Raw genomic sequence first — 18,307 nt, 5'->3', positions numbered from 1 at the left:
AAAAAAAAAATATTTTAAAAAAGAAATATGAGTTGGCTTAGAGAGATAAGAAATGATTTTACTGCTTATAACATATATTACAGACACAGCTAAGAATAATGCTGACTTTGGACAATTGATCTTAAAACATTTACTTCTCAATGTCTTTTTAAAACATGAAGATAGCTACTTAGCGTTACTTAAAATAAGATAAAAATTAAAGATAAATATTCCCTAGCACAAGCCAAAACATAAAACAAAAAAACCTAACTGAGGAAATCATTAAAAATCAACAAAATTAGACTTGCAAACATTCTACTAAAACATATGCTAAACTGTTTTTTTACAGAAGTACTGAATATTCATTGAATTATAATTCCTATGATTTTAATTTCTACAATAACTGCATTAAGAATGAGAAGAAGTTGATATGAAAATAAGGAAACAATAGATCATAAGCTACCCTTTTGAATTAAGAAGGCAAAAGCACGATAATAATAACAATATGGTACAAATTATCAACCAAACCTTGAGAGCTATTTCAGGAGAATATTTCATATAAGAGAGCAGAGTTAAAGATAGACATGACAACTCAATGAGACCCAAATGTAAGTGATAAAACCATCGACAAAAGCCTTGAAGGGAAACGGTTTCCCCATTGAGGGATGATTTGTACTAGCCTCCAGGTGTAATATCATGTGCATTGATGAGCTGATCAACAGAACAGAACTTCTACCCAGCTGTAATCAAGAGTGATTGATGGTTGGGACAAAAAAGTTGATTATCATGACAAGTGCGCTGATGCAGAGAAAATAAGCTCTGCTTGGGAAATGGATAAAAAACCTGTTAAGAGACTACCTTCTGAAACCTTATTTATAAAGGTGTAAGTCATACAGCCGGATCTGATACCCCGATAAACCTGATAAGAATAAATTTGCCAGACCTCGATCTCCACAGATTTCCTAGGTAAGGAATTAAACGGCTCGTTTAGGTCCACTGAAAAGTAAACCACATACGTTCAGTGTTACCTGTGCAATTCTTAAAAGGTGTCTCTCTGCTTCTCCAAGTATTACTGAAAATCACACACAGACGCAGAAAATTAAACTTCCATAGCACACCATGCCTCCATTTGCCTTCCTCAGCTCCGTCCTCACAAGGAGTAAACTCCCTGAATGACTGCAACCTTTACCACTGTTACATTCAATTAACATCGAAACACAGATCTGGACTGAGACAACCGATCCCAGAGGCACTGTTTTGCATTTAAAATGAGGTTTGGCAGGCTTGAAAGAGGTGAATCTGGGCCAGAATGTTGGGTGTACTGCAGTGTTCTACAACAGTAGCTAGATTATACAGAGATCTAGGGAGTCTGAAGGAATACATCCATTTTCTCAAGTTCCGGTTCTAATGTCGTCTAAGAAATTCTAGCACCATCATCCCAATGCAGTGTGCGATTTATAGCATGCCTGGTACAATTTCAATCTCCTTAAGCTGGCAATAAAACCAAATAGCCACTCTTAAACTAGTCAGCACAAGAAGCTTCTAGTGTGGAGGAGGTAAAATGAATGGGTATGTTCATTTCATCTATAATCTTCCGGCCATGTGAACCCTTGAAAAGGGTACAATGACTCTAGTTAATTAATACAGATAATAGGACTCGGCAAAAGAGACAACACAGAGCAACAGCTCAGAAAGCCAGGATACAAAGGGCCACAAAATCCAGAGTGACAAAAGAATGGATGCTAATAGGAATTACCTTTTACTTAAATTCCTTTGCTCCTCTGCCCAGGAACAAATTCCTCGACTGTCCTAGTTTCCAGGGCCACGGCAAAACCACTGGTTTATTAAATGTTAAATGAACTATAACGACCTATAACAAAAAAGGCAAGGGAGGGGCACCTGGGTGGTGCAGACAGGTAAGCATACGACTCTTGATTTTGGCTCAGGTTGTGATCTCAGCTTCTACACTCCAGCAATCTGTACTTCTAGCAACTTAGCAATGCGAGTATCCACCTTGATTAACTTCTGTATTGTGTGTAGAACTTAAGTGACCAATTATCTTAGCGGAGAACGGTCAGCTGATGCCAATGCAAACCTCAAAATAAATTTCTCTTAGGGCATTTCACCTGATATGGCAAATAAAAGCACTGTGCTGGGACTTAAGAGCCCTGTTTCCAGCCCTACCAGCGGTTTCAACAGCTTAGACACCTTGGACAAGTCAACTGATATTCTGACCTTTGTTTTTTCCAACTCTACACTCTCTAAAATGGACAGAATGACTTCTTAGACATCTCTGAGTCCTAATACACAACAGTTCTCTGAGGTGCTCACAGTAGTTCATAAAAATACAAATATCACTTTGATTACCGGAAGTTATGTAACACATCTACTCATTTACATGTTAAATCAACTTCTCTTTCTAGAGAAAATGGTCAAATTTTCCATGTCTAGGAGAATCTGATAGAAGAGTGAATTTTATTATTTTGTTTCTCTTTGTTTATAGAGAAAAAAAAGCCCAGAGAAAGATAGATTCTTTTATAAAGAGTTCTTTTTTCTCAGTCCCTTACCCTTCATTCCATCCACAGATGAAACTCTGGAATATCAAAGCCTGAATCAGAGAGTCCCGAAATATCCCAGTGTTGAAGTTTTATTTTTAAAAGCCTGCCAAAGAAGCACGACGCTTAAATAGGTTCCTGCGCTCTTGACTGGCTCATTTTCTCCTGAAATCTCTAACAGCCAGACCCAATATTTCCTGCCTAGTCCTTCTGTTCCAAGTTTTGTTTTCTGAGAATTCCTGACAGAGCTCTAGGCTCTATTCAGGAAGTAGACGGTAGTGAGGCTGAGTGATGAAATGGGGCTCAAATGCACACTCAGAGCATAAGCCCTTCAAAAGGGACATCCCAGGCACTTGTTTCAAAAGCAGCCAAACCTACATACAGTTCATCACCACATGCCCCAGAGCTAGCTCCTCACACAAGGGTGACATGACAGTGCAACTAAACCTCATCAGGCCCCAGCCATGTCTCTTCACACACAAGCTGAATGGTGCTGTCATAGAAGTACTTTTGAAGAAGAAAAAGCACCCAGTGGGAAGGCCACAGTGTGCAGCCCGAAGCTCTAAATAGCTCTGTGAGTCCTGAAGACGCACGAGAGACACTCTCTTATGACAGGGATGTTTCAAAGCTGCCTGAAATTTAATTTCTAACTGGTCCCTCAGAAAATCCTTTGGGACTTACCAGCAGCAGCAACAGACTGAAAGAGGTTGAGAGTTTCTAATAAATGCAGCTTTGCCAGGGACAAGTTGACCCTGCGGTTTTTAAAAAGGTAAAGATTTATGAGGAGTGAGAACCTCAAATCAACACAAAAATACACTAAACACAGTCACTTGCCACAGGGTAGATCCCTTTAAGTACTTTTCTTAAAGATAGATATTTTCCAACTTCAGTTTCAAAAATAAAACAATGATAACCACATTATTTATCCCGTAACATAAAAATGACCTTTGCATTTCATTTGCTATACAGTTTATAATCCAATTGTTTACATGTTCTATTTTATAATCTTTACAACATGGCATAAGGAATGGCTATTCATTTTATTTATTTTTTATTTTTTAAAGATTGTATTTATTCATTTGAGAGAGAGCAAGAGAGTGAACACAAGCTGGGAGGAAGAGGCAGAGGGAGAGGGAGAAGCACACTCTCCACTGAGCAGGGTACCCGACATGGGGACATGGGGCTTGATCCCAGGACCCAGAGATCAGGACCTGAGCTGAAGGCAGGTGCTCAACCATCTGAGCACCCCAGGTACCCCTGGCTATTCATTTTAAATAAGGTGATTATGGAACCTGTAAATTCAACAAAGAGACCCAGGACACACGGCCAATTAAAAAGGTGGCAGATCTAAGCAAGAGGTTGTCTAAATCCTGATCCAGTGATTTTCCTACCATCACACTTAGCTTCCATGCATAGATTTTTATTAACCCTTATCCTAGGATATGCAATAAAATGCTGAAATCTGAATGAGGCAATGATATCTATGAACTCTCCTGGGTATGTTTTGAGATAGGAAACACTGCCAGAAATAGGCAAGAAATATTTAGAAAACTACAACTGAGGCCTTCAAAATGGAATTTATAATATAGGACAAAATATGTGTTTTTTTTTTTAAAGCCATAGTAGGATAGTAGATGCAACAATTCCTTTTTATTTTATATTATTTAAGTGTGCTCAAAAAGGACATTTGGAGAATAAAAGTAGAAAGAAATAAGAACAGTTCTTCAACTCCAGTACAACCACCATTAATTTTTTTTCTCTTCCTCCAAGCAGTATTTCCTTTAAATATCGACCCCCACAAAGAATATAGATTTAAATATTTTAAAGATGTGCCTTAAATTGTGATATTATGAAAGTTTAATTATCTAATTTGGTAATTTGGTAGGAAAAAATGTTCCTTTTAGCAACTTCATCACTACAAGGCCTCATTTGGTTACAGAAGTTACCACAGAGATATAAGTTAAATTCAGACATATTGCTTAATTTTACTACATTCCCGGGTTCTAAAATGTAGAAAAACAATAATGATTTCTATTTTATAATGCCATTGAAAAATGTATCAATTATATCGGTGATAATCCCAAGGATCCCCTTTGGAGGGGTCTTAGGGTTCCAAGCAACACAACTTTCTAATGAGGTGCTTTTCCCTTCTGCTTTACAAAACAGCACCTTGAAGTAATGATGCTGGATAGTCCTGAGTCATAAAGACAGGTTGCTACTATATTATCACACAGTAATTTGCATTTGTACTTAAATTTTCACCAGGTTTATGATTAAATCATGTGACTGAATATGGGTGATGCCATTTGAAAGTACTCGCCAGCACTGGTGGGCAAGGTCTGGCCCAGGCTCTAGATGACTTTCCACAGCAGCCGACACATTCAGTTAGTTCTGCAAGGAAAGGAGCCCCCAGGCACACAGATCTCCAGCCACACCATTACTGTAGGATTGGCTGGAGCCTTTGGATGGACTTGCTACTCTGCCTGGACCAGATGGGGCAGGAACAATGACAAGAGTGGACACTGACCCTGTGTGGTTAGTGGCCAGTAACTGACCAGATGGCCTTGTATGTCTCCTATATTTTCTGCTCCTCAGTTTCTACATGGGAACTTAGCAAAAATTTTCTTCTGTCTCTAACATATTATGAAATACTATTGTCAGCCTAACCAGAGTGACTCTTAGATGCTACAGCTTAATGATTCTTTAGTTTGGGGCCTGAGATCTTACTTTCCACTCTATAAATAGTCATCAAGTAATCATTTGATACTTCACTTAATAACCTTACATCCATGCTGGTCCTGCTATAAATTGTCTTTCCAAGGTACACTTAATAACTTGCTCAGGCCAATGGTAATATATGCTTGCTTTAAGATGCTGATAAAATAACTGGACAAATTATAACCTTTTGGTCTTTATTTGGGAATTTTTTGCATAACCCTTATATGTGTTTCATGTAAATGTTGAGAAAAGTTTTGTTTTTTTTTCAAAGAAAAAACCTATACTAGGAGAAAGCAATCTCATTTAAAGTGCATATAGTATAATATGCCATTAAAAAAGATTTCTGTGGGGCCAAAAATAGAAAATGTACTGTACAGGAAACAGGTATTACATAACACCAAACCACACAGATTATAAAATGAAGGGTTAAAAAATAAATAAAAGCATAGAGGGAAAGGAAATTGAATTTTCATGATGAAAAGATGAAAAGAACTACAAGCTATTATTTTCATTGGAAGGGGAAGAAGGTTTGAAATATAAAAAGGTTCATAAGGCAAAAATACTTTCCTATGTGATTGAGGATACAACCAAGCATACAAGTGAATTACAGGGTTACTTTTCCAAAATAATTCTAGGTTTAAGAACGGAAACAGGAAGATAAATTCCAGATAAACCTGGAAGGAGCAGATGCAGTTTTATTGGGATTAAAAAGCCTTTTCTTGGGTTTAAAATGGTCAAATATGAGATATATCTATACGTACCTATCTAGAAAATATTTGTATTTTCTCTTAATGTAGATTATTTTCTTATATGTGGGTGAATGGATGATAAATCCAATTGATCTTGGCACTCACTATTAAATATTTTATAAAAGTAATATTTGTGGACATGACCAGTCAATAGTAAACAAATCTCATATTTCCAGAATATTAGTTCCCCTTATTGACATAATAATGCTACAAGACATTTTTTAAGTCTCTAAAGGAGTTTCTGCTCCTGTACTTCAACTTTATAATAATTATATTTTGTTTGTAAATCATAGGTAAAATGTTGTTATGTCATTTATAAGTTTAATAACATTGGGTTTTCCCATTTTTTTTAAACTGCAATTTTAAAAGTTAGCATTGCATAGTGAATTTACATTTAAGGTTCAAGATAAAAGAGCAATGAATGCACATGTGTCCAGTTTATATAGAGCAATGAAGCTATACTGGGTAATTATCTGATAAATTCAAGTGGTCATAAAATTCAGTTCAAATCTAAGCCAAACATCCAAATGAGTATCTGTGGCAGGCCGAATAATGATATTTAAGACCTAATCCCTGGAAACTATGAATATGTTACATTATATGACAAAGGGGGATTAAGTTAGCAGATGGAATTAGGTTGCTAATCAGCAGATTTTAAAGTAGAGAAAGTATCCTGGATCATCCAGAAGAATTCATTGTAATCATAAGGGTCCTTAAATGTGGAAGAGGGAGGCAGAAAAGTGAGGGTCATAGTCATTCAATGTGAGAAGGATTCAACTGACCACTGCTTGCTTTAAAGATGGAAAGGAGTCATGAGCAAAAGAGTTGCCTCTAGAAGGTGGACAAGAAAGGCAAGAAACTGAATTCTCTGCTGGAGCCTCCAGAAGGAACATAACCCTGCCAACAACGTGATTTTAGCCCAGGGAGACCCATTTCTGACTTCTCACCTCCAGACCATAATACATTTATGTTGTTTTAAACCACTAAATTTGCCATGATTTATTACAGCAGCAATCAAAGATTAATACAGTAACCATCTAGTGAATGGTCAAGTCTGCAATTGTGTAATTATGACCCAGACGAATTAGTCTAAATTTTCCAAATACCTTGGCCACTTTCCATGTACCACATGCCCGACACACCTGAAAGCAAAATTGTGAGAATGAGAAGCAACTGTCCCCGGTAAATACATATTGATTTCTATATCAACTTGAAATTTCATTAGGCAAAATAAATTGCTATTCTCTCTTATTAAGGAAATAAAACAAGATTACATTTTATAAAAGACGTAAATGTTCTTTTATGTTAATGTTAATGCATACTGGGTAATAATTCTAAAGACTTTAAACATGACTTTGATATCCATCAACAGGATTAGAAACACTCAAAAAAAAAAAAAAAAAAAAGGAACAATTTTCTTGAAGTGGTGAGGGATCCATAGCTGAAGATCACCAACCAAGGACCTAGCCTAGATGTGGCAGATGGTTTTCTTAAATTTAGTGGGAGATTGGGTGCAATGAGCTTGAAGTCTCTTTCTGATTCCCAGTTTACAGGAAGTTTACTTAACACAGAGGAAAATATTGACACTAAATTGTTGGCAGGAGGAGATATTGAAATAGCCCCCATTAGATGTAAGAAGCTGACCGCATGGCTCCTGGGAGACTTTTGCATCATTATCTGATCAGTTCCAAAGTGAAATATCAATACGATTTAAAAAGGAAAGAAAGCAAGAAAGAGCCACTTAACACAGCAATTACAGAACTATATGATTGTTCAATAAATGTTTAGAAATGATCAAAATTGAAACTATTGAATTCAGAACTCTAATGTACAGGTCAAGAGGACTCTTCTTTTTTTTACTGAAAGAGATTATTATATGACATTTATCAGTTGAAAAGATTTTTTGTTAATAAATTAAACTGTGGCAAATTTCTTAAAATTCAAATCAAATCAAAGCACTTGGTATTTAAAAACCAACAACAAAAACAAAACAAAAAACCAAAACCCTCTCTTTAAGTAACCTCTCTTTATATCAACAAATACCATTTAGGTGCTATGCAGGCAACCTACTTTTTTTTAAGCCAACAGAAGAAATGTTATAAAACTGTCTGGTGACTGTACTAGTAGGTATGAGTTCATAAGACAGTAGCAATCTTTATACAACATGAGCTGTTCTCATAGAAGAAAAAGACACTTTATTTCTGTCACATCTGTTTTCTGTGCATGATTATCTCACATGATCTTCTCATTACCAGAGCACCTAAAAGATTTACTTGCCTAGAAAGATTAAATATTGGAAGGCCTAACATTCTCCAGAATCCAGATCATTTTGGTCATCTCCACACTGCACATCCACGTAGGGCAAGATAATGGCACCTCGGAGGAGGAGTCACTTTGACAGGATGGGGTCCTCTGTTTGCCTAGAGTACCAACAGGTATTCAATACCTAGACCTTCCAAACCAACACTCCTTTTTTCTGTACCTCTCAGGACAACTCCACACCAGAGGAGGTTGGGGAAGGCAGGCAGTGTTTTTCACATTGGCCATAAGCCAAAATGAGCTTCACTGTGATGAATCCAGAGATTTTCTGATCCTTAGAAAAGGTATGGAAGATATGAATAACTCTGTGGATAATTTGCAAAGCACTGGTCAGGTCCACAAATGTCTCCTTTCTGTCATGTTCTCCACTTAAGTTTTATTCATCAGGGGGCTTCAGTGCTTTGAGGTCTTTCAGACTCCCTATTAAAATGCTAATACTTCTAGGGTAATAACTTGAGAACTCTAACACAAATATCATTAAGGACACAAGGGCTGGTCTGGAATTGGGGACCACCAAGGCAGATAAAAAAAATTACAAAGCAAAATGTTGGCCTTGAAATATAAGTCGGGACCTATCTTATATCAGAGGTATAATTTAGTAAAAGTCTTGTTGGTCCTAAATTTGACTATACGCCAAAGGGAAAGTGTATTACCTAAATTTAGTATTCCCGAGAGACTAAAAAAATACCATTAAACTGCAAGTATAAAATATTGTTAATGTACGATGTTTCCATAGTAAACAACCAAAAATAATAAAATAAACTCCAACTTTAAAAGACATAAGAAGTTAAAATGTTATCTTTGAATTTTGACATGCTCAGTTATTGGAGAAAAATGTTTAAGAAATCTCTTCTGCAAGATTGGAACAGCATAATACATTTTTTTCAGTGAATACTGAATGGTAAACTTACATCAGAATTAAATCTCAACTGGCAAATGTTGCATGATATGATTTGCTTTCTTCGATGAGGAAGAGGAACCCCGAATGTATGATTTATTACAGCTTTCTGAATCGGGTCCATCTGTAATGAGAAAGAAAATACAACAAATAGAAATAAAGCTTGTCAGTTCCATTGGAATGTTGCCTATTTCATTAAAGAGCCAATCTGTACAGCTTGAATCTACTGCTCACATTATAAAAAACATTTTTATTCTAAGAAATAGCCTTTCTACTTTCTTGGAAAATAGACAATAAGCTCGAAGCTCAGTATGATAAGAAAATGATAAATGTACCCATTAGAGTTTGCATACTAACTGTTTTTTCTCATTTACGATCAACAATTGTCTCAATTTGATAATCCTCAAATATAATTAAAGGTTTATTAAAACTCAAGTTATTGCAAATGCCAGCAATCTTACACAGAAGTGTGTCTATGCCATTGCCCCAAAATGGACTTGTAAATAGACTTGGTCAGATGAGCAGTTCTGAAAATAAATTATGCACCATAATCCAACATTAACCTTAGGCTACGTTTGGTATCTTTTCTATGTTAAGAATATAGTATACAAATCCTGCTTTCTTTTCTTTTCTTTTTTTTTTTTTTTTTAAGATTTTATTTATTTGAGAGAGAGAGAAAGAACACATGAGAGGGGATAGGGTCAGAGGGCGAAGCAGACTCCCAGCCGAGCAGGGAGCCCGATGCGGGACTTGATCCAGGGACTCCAGGATCATGACCTGAGCTGAAGGCAGTTGCTTAACCAACTGAGCCACCCAGGCGCCCCCAAATCCTGCTTTCTAAGAATTCAAATGCAATCAAAAATCTATTCATTCAAAAATCATTTATTGACCATTTACTATAGACTGCTATCCTATGGACTTAATTATTTGAGGTTCAGAGAGTCTGGACCAGACCAGTTATCTCTCTCCATCCCATATTCCCAGGATAGGTGCAGGGACACCAAAGACATAATGTCAGCAATCTGGCTCTGATAAAACTCACCAGCTTTGTCCTACCATCCACATCAGGGGTTCTCAACTGTTGGAGTCAGATAAAAATTTTGATCTGCTTCTTAATACTGGTGCAACCTCTTTGCTCATCTGTGTCTCCTAAGGTGGTGATGATGTTCAAAAGTGGTAATTTGTGAAATTTACCTAGCACAGTCAGTGCTAAGCACATTAAGAAGTCAATAAATGTTGGCTATTATATTTCTCTATTACAGCACATGTGAAGATCAGAGTTAACTTGAGCCTCAACCTCCTATAATCATTGTTGGCACACTACTAATTTCTCACATGGCCAAGAAACATTTCAAAATAAATCAAATGTTACACATATGGCTATGACTTCTGTTGAATGCCTGCAAACTTCAGAACTCTTAACTCTCATCAGATATAAAGTTCTCCTGAGAGTCCTCACAATGGGTTTAGATAGCTCAGAAATAATTTGACACACACACAAAAAGCTAAGAATGTGTCTGTGAAATACTTTAATATTCAGCTTCTTTGATACATTATAGTTTATTAATTATCCTAAACAAGTCATTGGTAAATTCCACCTCCTTTTGTGTATTTCAGGTTACCAGAACCAGTTCATTCACAGGCTGTCTTCATAGTAGGTAGGAGGAAGCTTCTGTCTATTTAGTCATAATTCCTATTAGGCTGTCTAGGCACTCCTAATGTACAATAAAAATAATAGCATTCAGCATTTATTGTCTTCTATGTGCTAAGCACTAGGCTAGGTGGTTTATATATTAAACAGTTACAATGATCAAGAAGAACTCATGGATGTAATCATTTTTATCTTCCATCATCACTTTACATTTTTTTATCTGATGTTAATCCTTTCCCAGATTCTGGAGGAAACTCAGCTATCCCATGATTTTTCTGGTCATTTCCAGGTATTAATAAATTCGAGGATCCCCTTTCTCCTTACTAGTGAATTTTATCATACTTTTTTTTTATCATATCATACTTTCTTTTTAAGCAGTTTTATTTAGGTACAATTTACATATAATAAAATTTAGCAATGGTAGGTGTAGAATTTGATGAGATTTGGCAAATACATACAGTAGTATTATTACACAAAACATTTCCATTTCCTGGGAAAGTTTTCTCCTGCCCCTCTCAACACCTGACTCCCACCCTCTACCTCTAAAATCACTGGTGTGCTTTCTGTCACTATATTTTTACCCTTTCTTGAAGTTCATATAAAGGGAATCACCTCCGTTTCTTTAGAAGCCCAAATGAAAAATGCACAGAGCTTGAGAAAGCCAAGAGCCACACAAATGTGTGAATCTGGGCTACTTCAATAGCCTTCATTCTGTTTCCTAGGATCACTTTTATGCTTGTTTAACGTGCCATCACAATGCTTCTCTGACAACAATCATAGAGAACACTCGGAGATAATCTGCCTTTTAGCCAACAGCTAAAGAAAAATTAAAAGCAGAAAGAGGTCACGGACTTAGAGGTAGCTGCTTCATCATATGTTACTGCATCTGTTCGGTGCATAAATGGGGCCTATTTCTGTTTAGGGATAAGGTGAATTATGTCTATAATCCATTTAGGAATACTGAAGTCCTCTTATAATGACACTATAAAATAAAAATAAATTATATGTCTATATTAAAGATGCTCTCTGAAAATGAATAGCGCTGAATTTTTATCATATATCAGTGAGCAGCATATTATTTTGGTCTTTCAGGAACACTGGGAAAGCAGTGACCACATTCAATCCAAATTTGTGTAGAAGGTGTTTTGGAACTAGACACTTGATGCAAATGTGGCATATTCTCTAGATTTAATTCTTTTATTTGAATTGAATGATGTTCTGATCACTGTGAGTATAAAATCAAATTTCAAAATGCAAAGTAGTGTATTCTTCAGAGACAATTTTATTTCCCAGTATAATTAAAAAAAAAACCCCACTTAACTGAATTATATTTCAAAGATGGATTTCACAAACTATAGTTACACCAAAAAAGTAATTATCTTTATCATTTTAGAAATCCAGTACAATGAAATGATAAGTTTAATGCCTTTATTAATGAGCATGAATCATATTCACCTCTCTAATACATGCATCTATAAGTAAAACCATTTACAACAAAGAATCATGAAGGGGCAAAATCTAAATAATAACCAGTTCTATTGTTACATAGTTAATTAAATGATACCACATGGTATGCATCTATTACCAACCAAGGGGACACACACACAGCCACTTTGATCATTGTCTAAACATACCATTATTTGCCATTATAATCAAATATTTTGTTTAAAAAGAAAGTCATATGTGTTGGTTTTTCCCACAATAGGTACATACAATACCTTATTGTATGTATGCATATTATCATTAGGAATTTTTCCACAAATTCAGTCTCAAGAGATGCCAATGTGTGGAGGTAAGAAAAAGCGGTTCTTGGGTCAAATAAACTGCAAGAAACCTCGATACTACAGCTTGGACATTCACAGTACACACTAAAATGTTACATTCTCTGAGATGACCTGCAATAAAAATATCTGATTTGAATAAGTAATTTCTAAAATAATATAACCAAAACTTTTGTTTTCTTTGTCTTTAAATTTAGCATCCTTGTTCAATGCATAAAGTTTAGAAAATAATGATCCGGTAATATAAACAACATAAAAATATGAATGAAATGGAAAGCCTTCAAAAGAAAGTAAAGGCATTAAATTAAAAACGTAACACAAAGAAATGAGATCCATAAGAGCTTAGATACATTTCACTTAACTCATGCAGCATGGAATTAACTAAATTAAATGGTAAAATCTACATGATATTTTAATACATATTTATCTAATTTCTAAAGTGGGATATTCTAAATACATTACCCAACCCTCCAAACAAACAAAAGTGAAGAATGATACACTACCTATTGATATGCTTACCCAAACTCTAGTCTAAAATTCAATTTCAAACTCAGCCTATGGCCTTATTTAAAGCCAAATGAATATGTTTTTCTTCATTTTAGGCTTAAGGATCTTTGCGTTTCTATCTCAGGTCTTGCTTTTCCCTCCCCTCCCCTCTGGGCATTCTGCTAAATTGATTTGTAAACGAGTATACAAGGGACAGGTCCAGCTCAAGATTCCCTTCTCCAGGATGCCCCTGGTATTTTCTGAGGATGGGGTTAGCCCTGAGTTTACATTTCCTGCTCTTAAGAGACTTCCTCTCTTTCCGTTCCTATTATTATTGTGGCTTTCAGTTTTAAAATCAAAGAATAAAAACTGAAATGCCAGGAAGTTTAGAAGTTCAGAAATATAAAGGTGGTCTATTCCAGCTGGTATTTCGATGTAACAATTGCCAGTAACAATAACTCTAAAGGTTACACTCACAGGAATTTACTGTGTGTTTTTATGTTTATAAACGTCATTTCCATCCTATCAACTTGCTGAGAAACTCTCATTGCCCCTTGCCTACTATCACACAACCAATACATGGCAGGGCCAGCTAAGATGCACAACCTCCTACTCTGACCCTCCCCGCACGGCCCCCGCCCCCCGCCGCCCCATCTCCCTCTGGTACCACCATTAAGCTTTGTGATGTCCACTGTCCTGGACATTTGTGACTCTATAATATTAGGTGACACTGGGTTGAGGCCCAGGTGGATTTACTACATCAACTATGAATTAACAAAATTTGAGTTTATATTACCTATATTCACACATTAGAAAACACTAATAAAAAATCCTAATTATCCCAATCCTGCAACAAATTTGTTCATTTGAAACATATGCAATGTTGACCTTTTTCTTTAATCTTTTAAATGGACGTATAACTTACATTAAAAAGTGTATACATCTTAAGTATATCATTAGTCGATTTTTTTAACCTATGCATACTTCCATGTTATCACCATCCCAGTAAACATATAGAACATTTTTAGCAATCTAAACGCAGAAGGTTCCCAGAATGGAGTCACAAACTTGGGAGTTCTGCACTTCTGACAAACTGGCTACAAATTTGGGGGTTACCATGACTCCTGCAGGTTTGATAACTTGCTAGAATGATTAACAGGACTCAAGAAAACACTATACCTATGGTTACAGTTTTATTATAAAGGATATAAATCAGGACCAACCAAATGAAGAGCCCCAGAGGGTGAGGTCTGGTAGAATCCTGAACATGGAGCTTCCACGTCCCTTCCCCAAGAAATTAAGATGCATCACCCTTCCAAAAACCGTCACAGCTAAGAAATTTGCCCAAACCTTGCTCTCTGAAGTTTCCATTGGGGTTTCTATACATATGCATGGCTGACTGAATCATTGGCAAAGTGAATGAACTCAATCCCTAGCCCCTTCTCCCCTTCCTGGAGGTCCAGACCGGTATTACCTGCTCAAAGGCCAATCCTCTAATCACATGGTTAGTCTTTCTGGTGACTGACCTCCATCCTGAGTCATCTCATTAGCATAACCTCCCGTGTTATCCAAGGTGGGCATGATTCACAAAGCCCCTCATCACTCAGGAAATTCCAAGATTTTAGAGGTTACCTAAAATCTAAAAACTGAGGACAAAGATAGCCAAATTCTTTATTACACAACAATTGTACATCTTTGTATTTTTGAACGCATATTTTTACAGTTGTAAGCATAATATAGAATATTTTCTCTTTATTTTTTTTATTTAACAATATATCATAAGAATACTTTCATTTAAACATAGTTTTCATACTTACCAATTAAATGGTGGCATCTATTTCATTAAATAATTGTACCACAATTTACTTAGCTTATTCTCTGTTGTTGGACATTTAGGTTGTCACAGTTTTAAATAGCACTGCACAGATCATCTGTATAGGTACAACTTTTATTAAGAACCACAGCCTTGGGCGCCTGGGTGGCTCAGTTGGTTAAGCGACTGCCTTCGGCTCAGGTCATGATCCTGGAGTCCCTGGATCGAGTCCCGGATCGGGCTCCCTGCTCGGCGGGGAGTCTGCTTCTCCCTCTGACCCTCCTCCCTCTCATGTGCTCTCTCTCATTCTCTCTGTCTCAAATAAATAAATAAAATCTTAAAAAAAAAAAAAAAAAAGAACCACAGCCTCTTATGGCTCAGTCGTTAAGCGTCTGCCTTCGGCTCAGGTCATGATCCCAGGGTCCTGGGATGGAGCCCCGCATCGGGCTCCCTGCTCAGCAAAAAGCCTACTTTTCCCTCTCCTACTCCCCCTGCTTTTGTTCCCTCTCTCGCTGTCAAATAAATAAATAAATCTTGAGAAAAAAAAGAAAGAAAGAAAGAACCACAGCCTCTTAGAGCTGGAAAGAGTCTGAGTGATCATATTTTGCCTTCTCATTCTGTTGACAAGCCCACTAAAGCCGAGAGGTGTTTCTACCAGTAGTAGAAAATGGACAATAAAACCAATTCTCCACATCCCAGTTCTAGGTTCTTGCAGCTATAATATATGACAGCAAGTCTAGTCCTTCTTCTTCCCCCCTCTTCCCCAGTAGGAAGTAACAAACGGTTAAGATGTAGTCTAAAATGTTGCTGCTCTTATTTGCCGGCTGTTTTATTTTAATCTTTCTAAGCTTCTATGTCTTTACCTCTGATTGGAGTGTTAATCATGCTGGGTTATTATGAACAATGAACTATATAAAGTATACAGAGCCCAGCACTGTGCCTGTCACACAGAAAGCACTCGATAAAGGTAAGCTCTTCTATTATTAGTTTATAGAATGATAATAAACATCACCATTCCTTTCCAGAAGCAGAAAACTGAAAAAAAAAAAAAAGAGTAGAAAGATGCCTTAAAAGTTCCAAGTGATCCAAAACCATCCAAGAAAAAAATAAATTTAACTATAATAAACTTTATAGTTGAAAAAAAATAACAATAGCTAATTTTTTTTTAATTTTTTTTTTTTTTTCGAGAGAAAGAGGGAGAGCAGTGGAGAGGGGCAGAGGGAGAGAGAGAATCTTAAACAGGCTCCACGCCCAGTGCAGAGCCTGACATGGGGCTCGATCTCACAACCCTGAGAGCATGACCTGAGCCGAAATCAAGAGTCAGATGCTTAACCGGCTAAGCCACCCAGGCACCCCAACAACAGCTAATTTTAAATGAGCACTTACATGTGCAAAAGGCACTGTCTATAAGGCCCATATGTCTCCTTAGGTCTTCACAGTATCCCTACAAGGGAGACATTTTTGTTTTCTCCTTTTAATAAACTTTATTTTTTTAATAGCAGTTTTAAGTTCACAGCAAAATTAAGCAGAAGGAACAGCAGTAGATCCTTTTTTTGCTCCCATGTTATGTATGAATATGTTTAGGTACAGAGACTTGAAGTTAATTGGGTTAGGGTTTCACAGCTAGGCAGTTCTAGAGCTGTGGTGTGAATTCGGATAGTCTGATACCATCATTTTCACAGTTTTAAACACTGTGTTAGATTTTCTTTCATCAGCAAAAGAAAAAAATGTATCTTTATACACACACACACGCACACACACACAAAGGGGGTGGTGGGGGGGAGAAAATGTCTGCAACATCCAAATCAATCAAAGATTATGTACTCTGGCTACACAGAGGAGCTCTAGAAATCACTATGATTTCTAAAAGATAACATATCAAAGCCAAAATGTTCAAGGCATATTAAACGGCAATTTGTAGAGGAGAATATCTGAATGGTCAATAAAAAATAAAATGTATTAGTTATTCTGGAAGTAAAGTATAAAATAACAAGGAGACAGCAAAAACAGCCTGACAATATTTTGTATTGACAAGGATTTGGGAAAAGTGCATAGAAACTTGGCATCACCTTGTAAAACTGAAAATGAACTGAACATAAGATCTAAACATTCATCCTCGGGAGAAATTCTGGCTTATGTGCAATACAAGATTATTGCACGGAAGTTCCCTGCAGTTTTGTTTGTATCAGTAAAAACTTTAAAACAACCTAAATAGCCAATGGTAAATAGTTGTAGAGCTATAAAATGGAACACCATACAGATGTTATAAGGAATCACTTAAATATTTCTTTATCAGCAACGGCAGATAAAATAAAATGCATCAGGGGGCGCCTGGGTGGCTCAGTCGTTAAGCATCTGCCTTCGGCTCAGGTCATGATCCCAGGGTCCTGGGATCGAGCCCCGCATCGGGCTCCCTGCTCCGCAGGAAGCCTGCTTCTCCCTCTCCCACTCCCCCTGCTTGTGTTCCTGCTCTCGCTGTCTCTCTGTCAAATAAATAAATAAAATCTTTAAAAAAAAATGCATCAGAATATCTACAATATGACATCAGACACTAAAAAAGAAAATCACACATGCAAAGTCAATAGATAAAGTAAGAAGGAACGATTAGGGGAGCACCATTTTACACCTTCTAAAGAAATAATGTGTCTAGGAAATGGCCATCAATTATAGCTACTGAACAAAAAGAGACAACCAGACAGCAGGCATCTCTTGAAGAGGTACAAAACCACCTGTAAGGAAGTCATGCTCAAAATAACAAACCTGCATCTGATCAAGCCTCTAGATATAATTACCCATTCTTAGGAAATAGAGGGACAAAAGAACATGGTAAAAGCCTCTACATGGATAGAGAAAGGGGAACCCTCATGCACTGTTGGTGAGAATGTAAATTGGTGCATCCACTGTGGAAAACAGTATGGAGGTTCCTCAAAAAATTAAAAATAGAAATACCATATGATCCAATAATTCCACTATTGGCTATTTACCCAAAGAAAATGAAAACAATAATTTGAAAAGATATATGCACCCCTATGTTTATTATAGCATTATTTATAATAGCCAACATATGCAAGCAACCTCAGTTCCATCAATAGACAAATGGATAAGGAAGATGTGGTATGTATACATATACACACATATATACATATAATGGAATATTTTATTTTATTTTATTTATTTTTTTTTATTCTTATGTTAATCCCCATACATTACATCATTAGTTCTAGATGAAGTGTTCCATGATTCATTGTTCGTGCACAACACCCAGTGCTCCATGCAGAACGTGCCCTCCTCAATACCCACCACCAGGCCAACCCATCCTCCCACCCCCCTCCCCTCTAGAACCCTCAGTTTGTTTTTC

The 18,307-nt window shown here is 36.6% G+C and overlaps 1 protein-coding gene across 1 annotated transcript in view; it reads right to left on the bottom strand.

The window, feature by feature from the left end:
• The window catches only part of ZNF385D (zinc finger protein 385D), a 750,122-nt gene that overhangs the window by 75,407 nt on the left and 656,408 nt on the right, over nt 1-18,307 (bottom strand). Inside the window, exon 4 of the mRNA XM_081829883.1 lies at nt 9,216-9,342. Within this exon, the coding sequence (XP_081686009.1) occupies nt 9,216-9,342 (127 nt within the window). The remainder of the gene's footprint in view (nt 1-9,215; nt 9,343-18,307) is intronic.

Source organism: Leptonychotes weddellii, chromosome 1, assembly GCF_054177405.1.
Source record: "Leptonychotes weddellii isolate Sample4059 chromosome 1, ASM5417740v2, whole genome shotgun sequence".
NCBI lineage: Eukaryota > Metazoa > Chordata > Mammalia > Carnivora > Phocidae > Leptonychotes > Leptonychotes weddellii.
Note: the sequence above shows the minus strand (reverse complement) of the source record. Positions and strands in the feature narration are given on the sequence as shown.